Source organism: Pongo abelii, chromosome 3 (genome assembly GCF_028885655.2).
Source record: "Pongo abelii isolate AG06213 chromosome 3, NHGRI_mPonAbe1-v2.0_pri, whole genome shotgun sequence".
Classification (NCBI taxonomy): domain Eukaryota; kingdom Metazoa; phylum Chordata; class Mammalia; order Primates; family Hominidae; genus Pongo; species Pongo abelii.
Window position 1 is genome coordinate 123,424,986 of NC_071988.2, and position 24,253 is coordinate 123,449,238.

Here is a 24,253-nt window from a genome sequence, read left to right on the forward strand (position 1 = left end):
CTGAATAGTTTAATTATCTATCTGCTTCTTTAATCATCTCATCTTTGTTGGATAAACACTGAATCCCAGAACATAGCCTCATAAAGGTGAAATTTCCAGAACATCACTTAAAACAGTGAATATAAGAGAAATTCAAATGAAAGAAATCCAAAGCCCAGTTTGGGATGATAATTAGAATTGAAGTGCTAGTGTTAGAAATACTGGTAACTCCTATTGAACTAAGGTAATTAAAACCTTTGAGACTTTCATCCTATTTACAAAAATGTCTTGGGGAAATAATAAAGTTAACTTTGTAACTAGATAACAATATAAAAGCAAAATAACATCGAAAGGCTAAAAGAACACGGTAATTATTAATTTAAATAGTAGGATCCTTTTCAGTAAAAGATTTTTGAAATGACACCAAATAATTCTTCTTAGTTATATTGCTTATTAGTAAAAAGGTATCTTTGTTTTGCACGTATTTATCCTTTTGCATATTTTACTTTACACATATTGAAATATTATTTTCATTTTCATGTCAGGTACACTTCTGTTTTTATTCAATTGCATGTATTATTCAATCTTTGATTTGCTGCCTGCAAATATTTGATACAATGTAAAGCCAAATGGGTTTTGAATTAGGAAAGGTACGGATTTAGGGAACTCTCATTGTGAAGAACTTCTCCCTGTGCTTCTGTTAATAGTTCCCTGAAAGGTTAATTTCTTCATTGAATTAAAGCTTAGATGTTAGCAGTTGTCTCCGTTAATGAATTCTTCAGGAGATTCTTCCCATCGAGAGATACTGGAAAGTCTCCTGCCTTTCAGAAATGCTTTTAGGTCCCTATCTTTCTCAAAAGGTTAATGAAAACCTTCTTTTCTCTTCACAAGCTCCTATTGGTAAGAGGTACAAATGCATCTAGTCTCTAAGCTTTACCATACATCAGTGTTATTTAAGATACTTCCTTGCTACAAACTTTCAGTGGCTTACTGGATAAGAAGGTTCAAACTTCTTTGAATGTCACACAGACTGCAGGTTCCCAAGTGTTTTCCAGAATCAACTCCTTTCACAGGAGCATCTTTTCCATGTCTTCTTAACTCTATGATTGCTATGTTCTTGCCACTCTTTTAGAGCATATTATGCCCTTTTCTTCAGCCCTCTCCCTTCTTTAATGCATGAACACTGTGTTTTTCATGTTTGCATGCCCAGTATCTTTCACACAACTAGTTCCTGATACAAGGGGGCAACTAATATTTGTTGCTTAAAAAGTGGGGAAAACACAAGCAGTTGCTTTTTACAGTGCTAATTGAATAGATAAGTGAAAACTTATAGAACAGGAATTTAAATAAAGATAGAAAGTGAGAGGAAGGGGTGGAGCAAATTGGCAGAATGGAAGGCTCTACCAATTGTCCCCTCTGCAAGGATTTATCAACTATCTATACAAGAAAACCACCTTCATAAGAACAAAAAATCAGGTGAGCACTTAAAGAATCTGGTTTAACGTTATATCCCTGAAAGAGGCACTGAAGAGGTAGGAAAAAAAAACACTCTTGAGTCAACAATGCCAACCTTCACTGATCCTCTGGGAGCAGGTGTGGTGCAGAGACTGTTTCTGTGTGTTGGGGAGAGGGAGAGCACAGCAATTGTGAGGCATTGAACCCTGAGCTGCCCTATTATAACAGAAAATAAAACAGGACCAAACTCAGCTGACATTCACTGTATTAATCCATTCTCACACTGCTATAAAGAACTACCTGATACTGGGTAATTTATAAAGAAAAGAGGTTTAATTGACTCACAGTTCCTTGTGGCAGGAGAGGCCTCAGGAGACTTACAATCATGGTGGAAGATGAAGGGGAAGCAAGGTACATTTTACATGTTGGCAGGAGGTGGTTGGGGGGACTGCCACACATTTTTAAACCATCAGATCTCATTAGAACTCACTCACTATCATGGGAACAGCATGTAGGAGAAACCACCCCCATGATCCAATCACCTCCCACCAGGGTCCCTCCCTAAATACATGGGGATTACAATTCAAGATGAGACTTGGGTGGGGACACAGAGCTAAACCGTATAACCCACTTGTGGAGAGAGCACGTAAACCAGCCCTAGCCAGAGAATTATTGATTCCAGCACTCTGAAGTTGAGTTCCTGCAAGCCTTTCCACTACTGGCTAAAGCGGTCTGTGGCACAAAATAAACTTGAAAGGCAATCTAGGCCAAAAGGATTGCAACTCCTAGGCAAGTCCTAGTGCTCAACTGTGCCCAGTGACAGTGGACTTGGGGGCACACAACCCAGTGAAACACAAGCTGGAGTGGCTAAAGGAATGGCAGTATCACCCCTCTCCTAACCCCAGACTCGACAGCTCATGGCTCCAAAACAGACCCCTTCCCTCTGCTTTAGGAAAGGAATGGAAGACTGGGGAGGACTTTGTATGGCATATAGGATACCAGCTCAGCCACAACAGGATAGGACACTGGTCAGAATAAGGAACCTACTGCCTTGAAGGAAAGGATCCAGTCCTGGCAGCATTCATCACCTGCTAACTGAAGAGCCCTTGGCCCTGAATAAACAGCAGTGATATCCAGGTACTACATCAAGGGCCTTGGGTGAGCCTCTGAGACTTGCTGGCTTCAGGTGAGACTCATCACATTCCCAGCTGTAGTGGCTAAGAGGGAAAACTTTCTATGCTTGAGAAAAGTGGAGGGAAAAATAAAGGGAACCTTGTCTATCCCCAGGTCCAGGTGGCACAGAACAGAGGGAGGCTTTGTTTGGGCCAAAGTAAGGGAAGAGAATAAGAGTCTTTGCCTGGTAATCCAGAGAATTCTTCCAGTTCTTGTCCAAGACCATCAAGGCAGTACCTCTATGAGTCTGGAAGAACTACAGTGTTACTAGGCTTAGGGTGCCCCCTAAAACAGATACGTCTTAGATCACAACATGCAAGTCTTTTTAAAATCTGGAAACCCTTCCCAAGAAGGATGGATACAAACAAGCCCAGATTGAGAAGGCTACAATAAATACCTAACTCTTCAATGCCCAGACATAGGCAAACATCTGTAAATATCAAGACCCTCTAGGAAAATATGACCTCACCAAATGAACTAAATAAGGCACCAGGGACTAATCATGAAGAAACATAGATATGTGACCTTTCAAATAACTCAAAATACCTGTTTTGAGGAAACTCAAAGAAATTCAAGGAACACACAGAGGGAGTTAAGAATTCTGTCAGAGAAATTTAATAAATAGATTCAAATAATGAAAAAGAGTAAGGAGAAATTCTGGAGCTGAAAAATGAAGTTGGCATAATGAAGAATGCCTCAGAGTCTTTTAATAGCAGAATTGGTCATGCAGAAGAAAGAACTAGTGAGCTTGAAGACAGGCTATTTGAAAATATGCAGTCAGAGGAGAAAAAGAGAAAAAAAGGAAACCATCAAGCACACTTATGGGATCTGGAAAATAGTCCCAAATGGGCAAATCTAAGGGTTAGTGGCCTTAAGGAGGAGGTAAAGAAAGATACAGGGGTAGAAAGTTTATTCAAAGGGGTAATAACAGATAATTTCCCAACCTAGAGAAAGGTATCAATGTCCAAACATGAGAAAGTTATAGAACAGCAAGCAGATTTAACCCAAAGAAGACTACCCTAAGGCATTTAATTCGCAAACTCCCAAAGGTTAAAGACGAGTCCTTCAATCAGAAAGAAAAGGATGTCTGTGAGCAATAAGAAAGCATCTGAAGGTACAAAACTTACTAGTAATAGTAAGTACACAGAGAAACACAGAGAACTGTAACACTGTAAGTGTGGTGTAAACTACTCTTATTTCAATTAGAAAGACTAAGCGATGAACCAATCAAAAATAGTAACTACAACAACTTTTTAAGACATAGTCTAATAAGATATAAATAGAACCAACAAAAAGTTTAAAAGCAGGGGATGAACTTAAGGTGTAGATTCTGTATTAGTTTTATTTTTGCTCGTATGTTTGTTAGTGTTAAATTATTATCAGCTTAAAATAGTGGGGTATAAAATAATATTTGCTTTGGGAGGCAGAGATGGGCAGATCACTATAGGTCAGGAGTTTGAGTCCAGCCTGGCCATCATGGTGAAACCCCGTCTCTACTAAAAATACAAAAATTAGCCAGGCATGGTGGCAGGTGCCTGTAATCCCAGCTACTTGGGAGGCTGACGCAGGAGACTTGCTTGAACCCAGGAGGCAGAGGTTGCAGTGAGCCAAGATTGCACCACTGCACTCCAGCCTGGGTGACCGAGCAAGACTCTGTCTCTAAATAAATAAATAAAATAGTACTTTCAATGCTCATGGTTACTTCAAACCAAAATAAATACAATGGGCACACAAAACAAATACAAAACAAGAAACTAAATTATATCACAGAGGAAATTACTTTCACTAAAAGGAAGAGAGACAAAAAGGAAGAAGGACAAAAAGGCCACAAAACAACCAAAAAAACAAATATCAAAATAGCAGGATTAAGTCCTTACTTATCAGTAAAAACATTAAATATAAATGGACTAAACTCTTCAATCAAAAGACAGAGTGGCTGAATGGATTAAAAACAACAAAAAAAGACCTAGTGATCTGTTGACTACAAGAAATGCACTCTATAAAGACACACATAGACTGAAAATGAAAGGATGAAAAAAGATATCCCATGCCAATGGGAACCAAAAAAGAGCAGGGGTAGTTATACTGATAACAGAGAAAATAGATTTCAAGACAAAAACTATGAAAAGAGACAGAAAAGTTCACTGTATAATGATAAAGGATTCATTTTGGTAACAGTATATGATAATTTTAAATATATATTTACCCAATGCTGGAGCAACCAGATATAAAATCAAATATTACTAGAGCTAAGGAGAGAAATAGGCCTCAATATAATAATAGCCTGAGACTCCAACCCCTCAATTTCAGCATTGGACAGATATTCCACACAGAAAATGAACAAAGAAACATTGGACTTAGTCTGCACTATACCAAATGGACTTAATACATATTTACAGAACATTTCATTCAAGAGCTGTAGAATACACATTCTTTTCCTCAGCACATGATCATTCTCAAAAATAGACCATATGTTAGGTCACAAAACAAGTTTTAGAGCAGTCAAAAATTTGAAATAGTATCAAACATTTTCTCTGACCACAATGGAGTAAAATTAGCAATCAATAACAAGAGGAAATTTGAAAACTTACAAATACATGGAAATTAAACAATATGCTTTTGAATGGCCAGTGGATCAATAAGGACATTAAAAAGGAAACTGAAAAAAGTATTGAAACAAATGATATGGCAGTACAACATACCAAAATCTATAGGATACAGCAAAAGCAGTACTAAGAGGGAAGTTTATATCTATAAGTGCCTATGTCAAAAAAAAAGAAAAGAAAAACGTAAAATAAACAATGTACCAATACATCTTAAAGAACTAGAAAAGCAAGAACAAACCAACCCCAAAATTAGTAGAAGAAAAGAAATAATAAAGATCAGAGCAGAAATAAATGAAAATTGAAATGAATAAAACAATACAAAAGATCAATGAAACAAGTTTTCTTCTGAGAAGTTAAGTAAAATTGACAAACCTTTAGCAAAACTAGCTAACAGTAAAGAGAGAAGATACTAATAAATAAAATCAGAGGTGAAAAATAAGACATTACAACCAATACCTAGAAATTCAAAAGATCATTAGTGGCTACTGTGAGCAACTACATACCAACAAAGTGGAAAGTCTAGAAGAAATGCACAAAGTCCTAGATACATACAAACTACCAAGACTGAACCATGAAGAAAACCAGAACCTTAACAGACCAATAACAAGTAACTAAATTGAAGCCTAAAAAGTCTCAGTAAAGAAAAGCTTGTGACTCAATGGCTTCACAGCTGAATTATACCAAACACTTAAAGAAGGTTCAATACTAATCCTAATCAAATTATTCTGAAAAATAGAGGAGGAAGGAACACTTCCAAACTAATTCTACGAGCCCTGTATTACAGACAAACACACATCAAAAAAAAAGAAAACTACAGGCCAATATCTTTGATGAATATTGATTCAAAAATCCTCAACAAAATACTAGCAAACTGAATTCAGCAATACATTAGAAAGATCATTCATCATGACTAAATGGGATTTATTCTTGGGATGTAAGGATGGTTCAAAATATGCAAATAAACCAATGTGATACATCATATCGACAGAATGAAGGACAAAAACCATATGATCATTTCAATTGATGCTGAAAAAGTATTTGGTAAAATTCAACATCCTTTCATGGTAAAGACCCTCCAAAAACTGGGGATAGAAGGAACATACCTTGACATAGAAAAGCCATGTATGACAAACCTACAGCTACTATCATACTGAATGGGTAAAAACTCAAATACTTTTCTCTAAGATCTGGAAGATGACAAAGATGCCCACTTTCACCATTGTTATTCAACATAGTACTGAAAGTCGTAGCTAGAGCAATAAGAGAAAAGAAATAAAGGGCATCCAAACTAGAAAGGAAGAAGTCAAATTATCCTTGTTTGCAGATGAAATAATCTTATATTTGGAAAAAAACTAAAGACTTCACCAAAAACTATTAGAACTGATAAACAAATTCAGTAAAGTTGCAGGATATAAAATCAGCATACAAAAAAATGATATTTCTGTATGCCAAGAGTGAACAATCTGAACAAGAAATAAAAAATTGTCCCATTTACTGTAGCCACAAATAAAATTAAGTACCTAGGAATTAACCAAAAAAGTGAAAGATATCTATAATTAAAACTATAAAACACTGATGAAATAAAATGAAGAGATGAAAAAATAAAAAGATAGTTCATGCTCATGGATTGGAAGAACCTATGTTGGTATGTCCATACTACACAAAGCAATCTACAGATTCAATGCAATCTCTATCAAAATACCAATCACATTCTTTACAGAAATAGAAAAAAAAAACTATCCTAAAGTTTATATGAAACCATGAAAGACTCAGAATAGCCAAAGCAACTCTAAGCAAAAGAAATTGGATGAATAACATTGCCTAACTTCAAATATACTACAGAGCTATAGTAACAAAAACAGCATGATATTGGCATTAAAACAGGTACATAGACCAAAGCAACAAAATAGAGAACTCATAAACAAATCCAAACACCTACAGTGAACACATTTTCGACAAAGGTGTCAAGAACACACAGTGGGGAAAAGACACTCTGTTCAATGAATAGTGCTGGGAAAATTGCATATCCATATTGGAAGAGTGAAACTAGACCCATATTTCTCACTGCATACAAAAATCAAATCCAAATGGATTAGAGACTTAAATCTAAGACCTCATACTCTGAAACTACTGAAAGAAACCATTGGAACAACTCTCCAGGACATTGGTTTGGGCAAAAATTTTTTGACAAATATCCGACAAGCACAGGCAACCAAAGCAAAAACGGACAAATATGATAATATTGAGTTAAAAGGTTTCTGCACAGCAAAGGAAACAATCAGCAAGGTGAAGAGACTACTCACAGAATGGGAGAAAATATTTGCAAACTACCTATCTAACAAGGGATTAATAACCAGGATATATAAGGAGCTCAAACAACTCTATGGAAAAAAAAATCTAGTAATCCAGTTTAAAAAAACAAGGGCAAAAAATCTAAATAGACATTTCTCAAAAGAAGACATACAAATGGCAAATAGGCCTACAAAAAGGTGCTTAACATCATTAATCATTAGAGAAGTGCAAATCAAAACTACCATGAGATATCGTCTCACCCCAGTTAAAATAGCTTATATTCCAAAAGACAGACAATAACAAATGCTGGTGAGGATGTGGAGAAAACTGTTTGTTGGAAGGTAAATTAGTACAACCACTATAGAGAATAGTTTGGAGGTTCCTTAAGAAACTAAAAGTCAAGCCACCATGTGATCCAGTAATCCCACTGCTGGGTATATACCCAAAAGAAAGGAAATCAGTATATCAAAGAGATATCTGCACTCCCATGTTTGTTGCAGCACTGTTCAAAATACCCAAAATTTGGAAGCAACCTAAGTGTCCGTCAACAAATGAATGGATAAAGCAAATGTCATATTTATACGTATACAAGGGAGTACTATTCAGCCACAAAATAGAATGAGATCCTCTCATTTGCAACAACATGGATAGAACTGGAGGACAGTATGCTTAGTGAATTAAATCAGGCACAGAAAGACAAACATCGCATGTTCTCATTTATATGTGTTGATTTAATAGTCAAAGCAATTGAACTCATGGAGCTAGAGAGTAGAAGGCTGGAATGCTTAGTGGGGGTTTGGGTGGGGGAGGTGGGGATGGTTAATGGGTCCCAAAAAAAGAAGAATGAATAAGACCTAATATTTGATAACACAACAGAGTGATTATAGTCAATAGTAATTTCGTTGTACATTTTAAAGTAACTAAAAAAGTGTCATTGGATTGTTTGTAACACAAAGGATAAATGCTTGAGGGGATGGATACCCCATTTTACACGATGTGATAATTACACATTGTATACCTGTATCAAAACATCTCATGTCCCCCATAAATATATATACCTAATATGTACCCACAGAAATCAAAATTTAAAATTTAAAAAACAAAACAAAAAAAGATAGAAAGTGAAATGAAAGCTGCCCTCTTAAAATACTTTGTTTTTTATTTATGAAATTGAATAAATGATCTGATGCTTAAGAAAGTGTTGAACTCTAAGAAGTGTCAGGTACTAGAAAAATTAAGAACTTATTCTGTACACTTTTCTTCATTTTCTACCTTAGTAATACACCATGTTAATACATTTCTTTACTGTCTTTTAACAGCATACAATTCAAGTCCTACCTTTAAGGAAATATTTGCTATTCAAAAAGGCCTGAGATAGTACTACTCTTTCAAAAGACTGCATATTGTTTTTCCTTTAATGGAAAGTGGCTGCATGGCATAGGTGCATTAGTTCTGAATGAGGCAGGAGCAAGAGTTAGATTCTTTTACTAAATCAACAGTCACATACTTCATGGAAGCTCTGTTTCCTTAGGGCTAAAGGAATGTCCTTATGTGTACAATGAAGATGCTAGAATATATTATCACCAAGATCACTTTCAACTCAAGTATTCCATAATTCTATGCCAAAAAAATTCTTAGATTGGGAATTACAACCACTCTGTATTCTGGAAGATCAACTTACAAATATATGGGCACTCTGTGTATGCTTTATTTCACTTTTATTTGCATTTTTTCTTAGCTGTCCATCCAAAGAAGAAGCAAATCATTCAAGTTCTATGTATCTTCCATCACTTTTATTACTTGTTCCATATTCCTGATGGAAGGTTTGAGATGAGTGGAGAAAGAACAGTCAATAAAATGCAATTTGGAGATTTACTTCTGGATCCACTTTTTCATATTATTTGTGTCCCTTATTAGAATGGATCAATAAGAATAAGGCATATCTATTGAAGCTTGTATTTACTGGTAACATAAGTGACATTTCTTTTGTGCTGCGTTTCCACCTGTAATAATAGTCAAAGGAAAATAATTCCAAATTTGGGTAGTTCAGATTTAATGATTATATTCACTTCAGTTACAAATCATTGAACTAAACAGAAGCATACACCACTTAGTACACTTATGCATTTATTAAAAATAATAAATTGGTTAACTTTAACAGCAGATATACTAGCTGTTGTGAGAAGACAATATGTACTTCTGAGTACAATTACTTAGCCATTAATACAACCTTACTATTGATTCTCTATAATTTTTTAAATCTTATAAGCCATCTTAGTCTATTTTCATAGTTATTGCCCCCATATGTTATAACTTATATTTAGCTACTGTTAAGAATATATTTCACTAATGACTTATTAATTTATAGTTTCTTATCACTCAGTGGCAATAAATACTCTTCATTTTTTATTTATCCCAAACTAAAGCATCTTCATGCTTCTTATGTGGCCCTGTGTCATTGGCTGAGGTTGGCTTCGATCACCCATGCAGAGGATGACTGTGTGCTAATGTGAGTGCTGCCTGTAACCAACCCCATTCAAGGGAAGGCTCTGGTTTTACTACCTGCTTTTTTAGAGGGTTCATGTCTTTTACCAGCAGAAACGTTTTAAAACAATCCAGAAAAACAAAGCACAAGTCAAACACAGTTAATAACGTTTGTTTATGACTACTATTCCATAATGAGATAATTAGAGAAAATTAGACGATCTGCTTCTGATAGGAACAAACCTCAAATCATCAATAACTCTTTGGAAATTAGAAGACTGAAAAATTCCCGTGCCAAAAATATGCTTGCTTGTATTTTCTAAAAGTCACCATGCAATCTTGTGGGCCTCCGTACTAATAACAGTTATAGTACAGTATCAATAATAAGATAAAGAAATAAAGTAGATATATAATTTGGAAACTCTAAACTCTCTTTGGAATTCTTAAATTATGCTTTTACAGTAAACCAAATCAAGACATGGGAAATAAGTAAAAGAAGTATTTGAAAAGGAAAATGTAACTTCAGCCATTTAATTTTGTTAACCTTGGTACCTTAGGTAGCAAAACACAAACGAGTGTACATCAATTATGCTCAAGTCTTTCCTAATAAATCCAATGGACGTTTTTTGTGTCAATTTAACTTGAGTTTTCAGCAGCAATTAACACCATTGACTGATTATTGTCCTGATTCAATTTTTTTTTGTTTTCTTCTCTTCCATGAGCCATCTTTTCCTGGTTTTCCTCTCACTTCCGTGGTGCTTCCTTCTCAATATTCTTTGTAGTTTCTTCATTCTGTGACCTATAAAATAAAGTTCCTAACTGATCAAGTTTTGATTCTTAGACTCTCTTTATTCCTTGATAAATATTCCCTCTGCATGTTATCTCATTAATTCTTAAGATATATTTCAAACGTGGTTTCCCTTTAAACCCCATTTTTTCAGTGCTCTCTAACTGAGGAAATGCATCTTCATCAGTCCAGTTTAAAAACCGCAAATATAAGAGTCTCCTTAATATCTTCTTACATACTTACTCTACAAATTCAATTCATACTAATACATATCAAAGTTACTTACTAAATATTGGTCACCTCTCTTCATATCTCAACAGTTCTAACACTTTAGTCCATCAATTTTTCTTTTGCCTAAACTACTATAATAGCCTCCTTATTGGTCCTCCACCATAAGTTCTTGCACACCTCCTACTATCTCAAATTCATAGTCTGGGAGGTTTTTGTTTGTTTGTTTGTTTTGTTTTGTTTTGTTTTTTCTGAGACGGAGTTTCACTCTTGTCACTCAGGCTGGAGTGCAGTGGCGCGATCTGGGCTCACTGCAACCTCTGCGCCCTCTCCCCTTCTGGTTCAAGCGATTCTCCTGCCTCAGCCTCCCGAGTAGCTGGGGTTACAGGCGCCTGCCTCCACGCCCGGCAAATTTTTGTATTTTTAATAGAGACGGGGTTTCGCCATGTTGGCAGGCTAGTCTGGAATGCCTGACCTCAGGTGATCCACCGGCCTCGGCTTCCCAAAGTGCTAGGATTACAGGCGTGAGCCACCGCACCCAGCCTGGGAGGTTCTTTTAAAAAGAAAGTTCTCAGCATGTAATTCTGCTCCAACATTTCAATGAATTCCAATTTTGGGGTGAATTAAAATATTTGACATGAGCCATGTAGCCCTGCAGAGACTGTCCCTTCTCCTTCTCTCGCGTTTAATCTCACTTTTCTACCTCTCCCTGTGCATTCCAGGCACACTTGTCTGCTTATTTCCCGGACCATGCCATGCAGTCTACTACAGGGAACTTTGCATGTGCTCCTCTATCTAACTGAAGCACTTTCCCAGTTCCCCCTTTATTCTCACTATTTTCACCTAGTTAATTCTAATTGCTCCTCTAAATTCTTTATTCTAGTATCTCTTCCTCAGTGAATCCTTCCCTCATCTTATACAACTCCCTGTATATCTCTTTGTAAAACTGATCACGTTCTAATTTGACATCTATGTGTGTGACATGTCTCAAATTAATGCCTGCCTTTCATTACCACAGTCAATAAGGGCAAAGATACTATCTACAGTTGTGCATTGGCTAACAATGGGAACATGTTCTGAGAAATGCATTGTTAAGCAATTTCATCATTGTGCAAACATCACCATGTGCAAACATCACTCAGTGTACTTATCCAAACCTAGGCTAGGAGTATAGCCTGCTACACACCTAGGCCTAGTATAGCCTGTTGCTCCTAGACCATAAATGTGTATAGAACGTTAATATACTGAATAGTGTAGGCAACTATAACACAATAGGAAGTAGTTGCATATCTGAACATATCTAAACATAGAAAATACAATTAAAATGTAATATAAAATATTTTTTAAAAGTGCATCCATAGGCAGCTCTATTATAATTTGGGACCACTGTTGTATATGAGGTCTGTCATTGACCAAAATATTCTTATGCATTACAAGGCTGTATTTAGTTCTCTGTTTTATCTCCAGGACCAAGGGTACTGTAAGACACGTGGCTGCTCAATAAATATTTTGTTGGGCAAATAGGAGGTGAAATAATTTTATACATTAAGTTTCCCACCCAGTTTCAGGTGATCCACTTATTAGAGCCCTTTGTTCCAGTTGCCACTAGCACAGGCACAGCCCCTTTTTGAGGAGGCAGTGGGACTACTGGCTGAAGCAGAAACAGCAAGGCAAAGAAGGCAAGGGCCAGAAAGGAAATAATCAAATGAATATAAACAAGATGGATTCTGTTGCATAACTTGGAACCTAGCTCCCAAAACAAACTAAAAAAGAAATTTCTGAAATGTTTTCAATAAATCATGGCATCATTTATAGAAAGCATTTTTGAGAGACATTGTTTTGAGTATGGTATTGCTATATTTGTTTTAAAACTTCTTATATTTAACAGTACGTTGTTACAAAATGGTTACTAAAAAGAGGCAAAGGTAAGAAAGGGCATGGTTCTTTTGATTTATTTAATGCCTACAATAGAAACACTTTGATTTGTCTCTTACATTGTGAATGTCATTAAGTATCTCCATTAACGGGTCTGTTCAAGTTTGGTCAAGTTAAAACTTTGAGACCTTTTGACATTAGGAATTAACAATATATTGGCGGGGGAGGGGGGCATGTTGAAAAACTCAGCACAATCAAGCTTCAGTCATTACTCCAGAAGTGTATTAAGAAAACTTTTATCAAATTGTCTTTACATAAATTATGATGTTCATGGATTTTGCATGATTGATGGGGATGCTAGTCATTCCCCAATACTTTTTTTTCCTTTCTTACAGCGTAACATAACGTTCATCTGAGCACATGGAAATATTGCATTTCCTCCCTTGAAGCTAGGTGTAGCCATATGACTAAGTGTTGCCCAATGGCATGGCATGGTAGTGGAAGCAATATGTACAAATTTATGAGCATGGCCTTAAAAGACAGGTGGAGTCATGCTCTCTCCCTCACTGGCTTTTTCTTTTGACTGGTTTGAATTCCAACAAGGAAGTGATGGATGAACCTTCTTGTACCATGAAGATGATATGTAACAGTAAAACTCTAGACAGAAAGGGCTTGAATGCCTAAATCCAGGGTTTCTTTCTTTTTTAAGCCACTATCACTTTGGGTCTCTGCATTGCAATAGCAAAATCTACATTCTAACTAATTTAAAAGTTACGTGTTAATTTAAGAATTTAGAAATAATAAACAAACTGTGTGTTTTGTCAGTGGAAAAGCCAGTTTGGAGGGTCACATCTCCTTATTGCTAGACTTACATGTGCTTCTTATATCATGATTACATTTCATGAGTTTTTGTATCTAAGAGTTCACATAATAGTATTTAGAGAAAATAGAATTTTTACTGGAAATTTTGCATATCTACATTTACAAGATTACATTTAATATTTACATTTGAACTTCTAAAAAATTCTGTCAGTTAATTATTTTTGAGATTCATAGCTAATGAGTCCTGGAGCAGGCATTTAAATGCAGATTCCTTGAATCTCAAAACATATTTTCTTCATGTTATAATACCACTTGCAAGTATTTAAAGAGATTCTACAACTATATGAAAACCTAATCAATAATACATATAAAATCATTTGCATTGTTTTATATATTTGTTTTTGTATTTATAGTCACAGATATTGCAATTCAAAGAAATGATTCATTCAAAACAGAAAATTAAGTTGATAAAAGAAAATACCTCTTTAGATTTATACATTTACATTATTATTTTAAATTAACTGCTTTGAGCTGAGCACGTATAACGTTTAAAAAAAATCTTTGCATAACCCTAGAAAACATTTGCTTTGCTCTTTTTTTTCTATCATTTTCTTTACAAGCTGCAGTAAGATTTTTTTAAAGATATGTAAACTATTTATCAAATTTCACTTTAAATGGCTGTTTTGGCTCTCTTTCATGGCACACATTTAAGAACAGAGGAACAAACGAGATGACCTTTCTTTTACTAGTGAAACTTAAACAAGCACAGCAATTAGTTATAAGAAGAGCAAGGCTGTTTTCAGCTCAACCGTTGACTTTCCTTTTAGATACTTCTTGGCCTACCTCCATTTATGGAAGCTAGAAAGACCAGATTCCCACATTTTTAACTAACCTTGCAGTTAGACATATCACGTGAGAGAGTTTTCAACAACGAGACACAAGGGGACATCTTTGAAACTTTTGCTTTTCTGATTAAACAGAGAAAAAGAATAGATATGGTTGGCTGTAGCCCCCTCTCCCAGTACCCCCACCTCCCACACACATCACTTTCCTCCCTCTTTCTGGCTAAACATCAGTATAATGTTGGGAACTGCAGTGGTGATCTTGAAGCCATGGGAGCATAATTTATTCTTTACTTAAATACTATTTCAGATTTTATTCTTCTCTCCACGATTAGAATGTAGGATTAAATTTAGTGTGTTTAGAATGTAAAGATCTAAGTTAGAATCTTTATTTACCACTTATTAGCTCTGCCAATTTGGGTGTTACTGAATTTTTTGTATCATGATTATCACCTCTATAAAAGTAGACATTTAGAAAAATCTACCTTGCAGGATGTTATAAAAGTTAGAGATAGATTATATAGAGCCTAGCACATTAGCAGTGCTCCACATGTGGTAGTTATTACTATTAGTTAAACTGTTTGAATCTGTTCATTGCATGCTTATTCCTATAACATATATCCTTTTACAGCACTCCAGTGATCTGAAATACTTCCCAGCTATTTACATTATGTAATACTGTCCTAAAATGCTTTCAAAGACAGCCTCTCGATGCCATTTTGCTCAGTGTTCACACCCCTTATCAAAGAGAGGAGTGAAATCCAACTTCGAAGGGGTGCTTTTATATAAATATCTATCTATCTCAAGGAATTCAGTTTTGTGTAATAAATATTTGGGGGGGATTGTTAGTATTTAATTAAACTTACTTTTTAGATAATTGTACATTCATATATAGTTGTAGGCTATATAGAAAGGGACTGTGTGTTATGGTAGTTTGTGTTTTTCAAGGACTTGGTTCATTTCATATAGATCATCAAACTCATGTATGTAGAATTGTTCATATACTCCCTTTTATTCTTTTGATGTCTGCAGGGTTTGTATTGATATCTTTTGTTTCATTTGTGATATTTGTAATCTGCATTTTCTCCCTATTTTTCTTTGTAAGTCTTGCTAGAAGTTTGTCAATTGTATTGATCTTTTAAAAGAATTACTTGTTACTATACTTTTTCTTCGTTGTTTTCATACTTTCAATTTTGAGTTCTGCTGTTATACTTACTGTTCTCTTGTTCTGCTTGCTTTGAGTTTGTTATGTTCTTTTTCTGAATTCTTGAAGTAGGAACCTAGATAATTGATTTGAGACTTTCTCTCTTTTCCAATGTATTATAAAGTTTTCTCAGTCCTCCTTTAGCTGTGTTCCAAAAATTTTGATATGTTGTATTTCGCTTTCATTCAGTTTAATGTATTTTTAAAATTCTGTTCAGAGTTTCTTTTTGACCCACAGATTACTTAGTAGCATTGTTGTTTGGTTTCTTAATGTTTGGACACTTTCCTATGATCTTTCTGTTATGGATTTCTAGTTTGATTCCATGCGGTCAGAAAAGACACTGTATGATTTAAATTATTCTAAATTTGTTAATATTTGTTTTATGCCTCAGGATATGATCTATCTTGGTATAAGTTTCTCAAATCCTTGGAAAGAATGTATTCTGCTGTTACTGGATGGAGTAGTCTATGTATGTGGATTGATGCTGAGTGGTTAGATCACTGGGATGATGGTGTGTTTGAATTTTTTTATTTTTTCCTGATTTTCTGTCTACCAATTGTAGAAAGAGAGATGTTTAAGTCATCATTGTCATTGTGGAGTTGTCTGTTTCTCCTTTCAGTTCTGTCCACTTTTCCTTCACATTTTTTGAAGTTTTGTTTTTTGGTGCATACGTATTCAGGATTACTATGTCCTCTTGATGGATTGACTATCATTATATAATGTCCCTTTCTGTCTCCTGTAAATTTTTTTGCTCTGATGTCTATTTTATTGATATTAATATAGCCATTTTTGCTTTCCTTTGTAATTTTTGCATGCTATATCTGTTTTATTCTTCTACTTTCAACCTGCTAATTTTACTTATTATAAATATTATTAAAGTATTTATAATTTTATTATAAAAACCTGCTAATTTTATTTATTATTAAAAATAAATTTTATATTTATTATTATAAAGAGAAAATATAGTTAAATCATATTTTTAAATCCACTCTATATTTTTGTTTTTAATTTTCTCTGTTTTCATTTCTGTTTTTTTTTCTTGCTTTCCTGTGTGTTATTTTTTTTTTAAAGAAATTCACTTTGATGTATCTCTGGTATTTTAAATGCACCTATTTGCACAAATTTTTTAGTTGTTGATGTAGGTATTACATTATATATACAAAACTTATAGTCTGGCACTGTCTTCATTTTACCAGTTTGAGTGAAGTATAAAAATCCTACCTCCTTTGACTTCTCTTTACCCATCCCCCATTTATAATATAAATGTCTTAGATATTTTGACTACATACATTTAGAACACATAAGACAGTGTTATACCTTAACTGTCAAGTATGAGTTAGAAAACTCAAGAGAAGAAGGAAAGCCTATCATACTTACCTATACTTTTGCTTACTGTGTTCTTGCTCTCTGATGTGCCAAAAGGTCTTCTTTCATTATACGCTTATGGTTTAGAGAACTTTTCTTTCTCCATTATTTTAGGCCACATCTGCTGATAACAGATTCCCTTAGTTTTTCTTTATCAGAAATGCTTTGATTTTCTCTTCAGTCCTGAAGGGTATTTTTTGCTGGGCATAAGATTCTGGGTTGATAGTTCTTTTCTTTTACACTTGACAAATATTTTGCCGCTTCTTTCTGTCCTTCATAGCTGCTTCTAGCAATCTAATTGTTTTTACTGTATAGATATAGTTTTATTTATTTTTCACTTTTTTCAAAATCTTTTCTTTGTATTTAGTTTCCAGAAGTTTTATGATTAGTCTTGGCATGGAATTGGAGGGGTTTATCCTGTTTTTGCTTTTCACAGATTGCTCCGTCTATAGGTTTATGCCTCTTGCCAAATTCAGGAAGTTTCTAGAAATTATTTCCTTGTGTACTTTTTCATCCCCACCCTGTTTCTCATCTCTTCCTGGGACTCTGATCATAAGAATGTTCAATCTTTTGTTATAGTCTTAAAAGTGCTTGAAACTGCTTATTTCTTTCAGTATATTTTCTTCCTGCTGTTCAGATTGAGTAATTTTTATTGTTCTGTCTTCAAGTTCATTGATTGTTTCCTCTGTTCTCTTCATGTCACTGTTAAGCCTACCCAGTGAGGTATAATTTTGATTACTGTATTTTCAGTTCTAAAAATTCTAGTTGGTTCTTCTTTGTATCTTCTATTTATTTGCTGAGAATTTCTGTTTTCCTGATAAAGCTTTCTATTTTTTATTTGTTTCAAGCATGATTATAATTGCTTGCTGAACTACGTTTTTTACCAGAGCTGTTTTCAAACCTTTGACAGATAATTCTAACATCTTTGTGCTCTTGGTGTTGGCATTTTTATTGGTTTTTTCTTTACAATCAATTTGCGATCGTCCAGGTGCTTCATATAAAAAGTGATTTTCTACTGAAAGTTGGACATTTTATTTGTATTTAGGGAGAGGAAAAAGGAAAGTAGGATTACTACATCTTTCCAGAAGTAAATTCCATAATTCTGAATATTATTTAAAATATAATTTATATCTTTATTATATTTATATTTTCTAGTTAGGAAGAAATAGTCATAATAATAAAGTTGTTTATCAGAAATAAGTGTAAATTTATATAACACTTTCAGATTCAAATAGCGTTGTGATTTATAAATACATATGCAAATGATTTTTAAGTTACATTCATCAATCCCTTATTCTCTCATCTGGAACTAAAAAAATTTTCTTGGGAGTAGTCTAACACTTTCTTCATAAACATAAAGCATTGCTTTTTAACCAGCCTTCTGGTTATTTCATTTCTCAGTCTGTTTTCTGTTTTCTTTTTCCAATATTCTCAATAAATACAGATGCATGTATGCAGGTATATGTATATATATGTATATATTATGGATATGTATTTAATTTGTTCAATAACAAAATAATAACACTAATATAATTTCATCATTTTGTTCTATTCTTAATTTCACATCAAGTACATTAGCTAAAGTCTTAGGATAAATGTGATTTTTTGATGAGCAAACTTTATACTATTTTATTTCAATCTTTCTTTTTGAAAGATTGGTACAATTGTATCAACTTCAGCAAGTGTTCTTTGGGTTGCACAATTTATTATAAGAAGAGAAAAATTCTAATTTATGTCATTTTAAAATTTCAATGCCAATGTTTAGAAAGGATGCATATTGTGTCTTTGAAACATAATTTTAAAAGGAGCATAACTACTCCAGTCAGATATTTTTGGTTAGGTTGTCTTCTAAGGAGAAATCTTGGAATTATTTTTCATAGCCATTTCTGTGATTTTTCACATCTTTGTTTTGTGTTACATACCACTTATTTATATGCAAGCACAATACTAGGAGTATGTTTATTAAATTAAGATAGAAGTGGTTAGATTCAACTAACTATGATGGGCTGGAATATTAAGAGTTATCCATATTCTTTCCTAATTAATTGTCTTTGTCTGTGTGGTGACCTTTTATTCTCATTCTGAATACATTGCTACTTTATTTTTAAAATTTAACTATATTATCTATAGCATTTCTCTTGTTAAAGTGCTGTGGTACCCTCCATGAGAAATGGTAGTTTTCATATTCCTAGTGGGAATTCTTGCTGTTTTGAATTCTTATCTGTGTTTTAGAATCTCAGATCTGGAAGGAATTCCAGAAGCTATTTTATGCCTAACTTATACGTGAGTGTAATAACTCTATGCCACACCAATCTCTACCCACTAGATTTTGTATATTTTTAAAAAGAAATAGCGATGGATCTCCTCATGTAAAAATGTCAATGGCTATGCAGAATAATATGCTATGCAGAACTGTCATGGCCATTGACACAAATTTTAAAGAAAATTTGCAAACTAATGTTATGATTTTCATATATTTAAAATTTCTTTCATCAGTTTGTATCACTAAAACACTTTTTTTAGCTTTAGTATAAAGTGACAACATAGTACCAATAATTTTTTGCCCCACTTCTCCTTTCAAAGGCTTCCTGAAGAGATTAAAACAGTAATAACAACTAATATAAAATTGTGTCATCTTCATTTATAGGATAGGTTCCACTGAATATAAATACTCAACTACATAAACAATCATAATTATGCTAAAACCTAAATAAGTTTAATTTATTTCACATTATAAATGTTTCCACATTAAGCATTATAGGCCTGAAACAATTACTCATTGCATACAAAATGAATTGCAAACTTATCAGGTGTTCAAGGCCTTATGTGAAATGCCCACTTCCTTTTTATCTCTCATTCTTCTTTTTCTTATGGAAGTACCTAGAGTCCTTAACCAGGCCATGCATATGATACCTACATGCCTATATGCAATTTGTTTGTTTAGTCTAGAATGCTCGTTGTGTGTATGGTCATCTCAATTTGGAGCATGTCTTCCATAAATCCTTTCCTGGCCAGTTCTTTCTTCATGCAATTGAGGCAGTTTCCTTTTGCCCACACTACACCTAACTCATAGTGACTTTCAACATGGTGCCTGGGACTCTTCATTGCCCATATGTGATTACACTACTGAATTTTTGGAAGGCAGAGCTTGTTGTCACATTTTCCCTTCTTTTTTAAAAAAATATAATCCAGAGCTAAGAGCTAAGAGTCTGTGGTGTTTACTAGATGCTTATGAATGCTGGGTTTTGTTATGCGTTACATAGCTACAAGTTGAGAAAACGATTTTTCATTCCTTCTTTACACTTCTTAGCACGACTTTCAAGAAATCCAGGGAGACCTAAACCACTTTATTACTTGCACCCAGAATTCTGAAAAACTAAGAAATAAATGAACAAAAATATCTTTTTTTTCAGTACAGTTATTTAATTTGTGACTATGTCTTGACAATATTTATAGTTTTATTTTTGGAAATCCTTTCAAAACTCTTAATTAGAAACTTTTGTTCCACAGTTCCCTCCTCATCCCATGACTTTGTTGATTGGCCCACCTCCTTAGCTATAATCACCTGTGTCTTGAGCAATTTCGTCCCAGTCATAGCATGACATAACACAACTTGAAAAGAATACTGGTCTTTGTAACAGGTTATATCATGGGCAGTAGAACACTTGAATACTGGATGGCTCCTCCCAAGATGCTTAGGTTAGAGAAATAGAGTAGAATATAGTTACTCTGTATCTGCAGGGGAAAAGAAAGGCCAAGATAAATATTTTCCCTCACTTAGACACAGCAATAATATAATTTAAGACCATTTCACTTCTGATCCTTAAGCTGAAGAAAAAGACTCATCGTTTTATCATTTCATTTATTAAACTGCAAAATATATTTTTACCAAAATTTATTATTGAAACAAATTTCATGGTTAACCTTGACCTATTGTAATTCTCTTTTAAAATTTATATTTGAGCAAAGTTATAGTTTCTTATCCAAAAGCAGAGACTTTTATTTCTTGAATCCATTTTTCTGTTATCTTAGTAATTGGTTTTTAGGCAAGGCCCTTATGTTTTGATTTATTCTTTCTAAAAAGTTATCAGTATTACTAAAGATTAGCCATTGTTTACTCCAGTTAATAAATTTTTGTTAAATTGCCCTAAAATGAGTTTCTATCTAAATAATTAACCTAGTGAAAATTTTCTTTTTCACTTGAAAACAGAATAGCATTGAAGAACTTGATGGTGTCCTTACATCCATATTCAAACATGAGATACCATATTATGAGTTCCCATCTCTTCAAACTGAAATTTGCTCTCAAAACAAATGTGAGTATTTTCCAGCTGCATCAATTATTCTTTTTATCACATTCCATTCTATGTAACTCTTTAATAAATGTTATAACCAAAAATATAGGTAGCTGCACTGCTGATGAGATGATTTAGACAACTCCTGACTCCTGGTGAAAGGATACATTAGTACAAACTTCTGAATGTTTGTTTGGTAATTTTTTTTATCTCAGGCCTTAAAAATGCACATAACTTTTGCAATTAAAAAGCTTACTTCTTGACTTTTACTCTAAGGAAATGTTTGGGCAACTTCATTTATGATAGAAATTATTCATCATATCATTGTTTATAATAATCAAAAAGTGGAAATACTTTACAAAGAGAAGTAATTGATTATACATATTTTCATACATCTATTAATGCAACCACCAGAAATTAATATTATTATAAATTTATGCTTGCCGGGGTGATGTTTTGGTGTATACTTAAGTGAATAAAAAGCAGGCTAGGTAGCAGAGAGAGAGTGTGATCATCTGTTTAAAAAAGTACATGTACATTTAACAGCATATAAGTTTATATATATAAATTGATGGTCTGGACAGATAAGTTTATATATATAAATTGATGTTCACAGTAGTTATGTTTGGGTTGTGCAATTTCAAATATTACATCTTGTTTCACCTCATTGAATCTGTATTTTCTACAACTGTGTATTATATATGTGGTTAAAAAATACAAATATCAAGAAAAGTATATGTAGGAGATATACATGAAAAATTATATTTCCAGATGTCATCGTGAGGTCAGTAGTATATTTTAGAACTTTTTTTGTTCCTGCGTAGTTTGTTGACATACTGTTTATAATTCATTTATATGCCTGCTATGTGTGAAACACTAAAGTAGAGATGTAATGGTGAATATGACAGACATGAAGCTAAAGAATATGAGAAGTCTAATGTTTACATATTAAAAATTAATGAGCAGGGTTTTTTATTTTCTGTAGAGTTTCTGTGCTATTTAAAGCAGTTTTGTCATCAGCCTGGAAGGCTTCAAGACAGCAATAAGAAAAGAGTAGGAATCCTAAGGCACAACTGCTTGTGATTCACCTAGATATGTGAGAAGCTGCATAATGGTGAGGTTCCATTAGGAAGAAAAGCCAGTGGTGTGCTAACTGTGAATAAGTAGTCTTGTGAAATTAGCGACATTTTATTTTTGTTTCCAATATACATTTCAACAATATGTAATTCACTTACAAAATTAAATACTAGATGAGAATAGAAAAGGAACATATGATTCTTTACATATGACACATAATTTAATTGGAAAAACAAATAATATACATGTATTGATAGAAAGAATCAATGAGATAAACTTGGTGGTAGTGATTATATTAACAATAGAATTTTAGATAAAGGGTACATTATTTTTCAAGGTGTGCTTCAAAAAGGAAGTGGGATTTTACCTAGGTCTTAAATAATTATAGTTGCCAAAAGAATGAAAATAATCTTCCAAAGATAGATAATTGATTATGTAAATTTTGGTGCATCTATTAATACAACCATCAGAAATTAATGTTATTGTAATGTATTTGCTGGCTTGAATGATGTTCCAATGTATACTTAATTGAATAAAAAGCAGGCTAGGTAACAGGTTAGTTCTATTTGGAAATTATTTCGAAAGTCTTAATTAGGAACTTTTGTTCCACAGACCACTCCTCACCTCATGGCTTTGGTAATTGACCCATCTCCTCATCTCCTGTAATCGTTTGTCTTGAGTGATTTGATCCTAGTCATAACCTTCATTCAAGCTAGGGAACCAATGAAGACAGAGAAAGGAAAAGGGAATTCTAGGCAAGAGAAAGTGCATACAATGGTGTGAAGATGGAATTATGACACAATTTTACAAATTTCCTCAGCATTATATTTGCTTAGATTTCTGGAATCAAAATTGTGGAGATGGAGAAGATGGCATGGTGTTGGTCTCCTGTTTTTATACATAAAGAATTCCAGATAAGATTAAAACTGCCTCTCGGTTTACTGTTTAGGTTGTGGAATATGAATTTTAGAGCTAAAAAAGCTGAGACAATTGTGGCCCCTTATTTTTATAGATGGAGAACTCTGGATGGGTTATATCGGAGCCCCTGAAAATATGAATCTGGTTCAGCAGGGCTGGGGTACATTCTAAGTGTTTGCCTTTTAAGAAGCTTCCAGGTGAAGCTGATGCTGCTACACCTCAGACCTCTCACTAGGTACCAAGACTTTAGAGCAATTTTTCTCAAACTTGGCTGCATATTGCAATCACCTGTGTAGCTTTTTAAACATCCTATGCCCAAGCCATACCCTATGCCAATTTATTAATCTGGGAGTAGGTCCCAGCCATCAGTAGTTTTTACAGTTTCCCAGGTGATTTCAATGGGCAGTCAAATTTACTAACCCCTAATTGCTTCAATGTATTATAGACCAGCAAAATAATTCTTCCTTATATTGAATTTTGACACAGAAAAAAAATTACCCTCTCTTAACAAAGGTTATAAAGATAGTAGTATATGAAAATTTTGAACCATCACTACAATTTAATGATAATTTTGTATCTGAAAAAAATTACAAAATTAAAAAAAATTTAAAGCTAAAAATTGAAAATTTACTATAATCCAGATAACTCATTCAGAAGCATTATTGCTGGGTATTATTGCATAACAGATGTTATAAAACCTCTATATAACAGAGCCAAAGAATCTCCATAACATTAAGCTCTAATTTCTAATTAAAATACAAAACAACATAATATATGTAATAAGAATATGCAATAAAGACATGAATATGACTCAGCTAGGGTTTTGCTTGCCTCCTCGACCCAATAGTCTT

General features: G+C 33.8%; 1 protein-coding gene across 1 annotated transcript in view; it reads left to right on the forward strand.

Annotated features, from left to right (window-relative positions):
* The window catches only part of BANK1 (B cell scaffold protein with ankyrin repeats 1), a 306,099-nt gene that overhangs the window by 84,688 nt on the left and 197,158 nt on the right, over positions 1–24,253 (forward strand). The window contains exon 6 of the mRNA XM_024246032.3: positions 21,323–21,428. Coding sequence (XP_024101800.2) covers positions 21,323–21,428 — 106 coding nt within the window. The remainder of the gene's footprint in view (positions 1–21,322; positions 21,429–24,253) is intronic.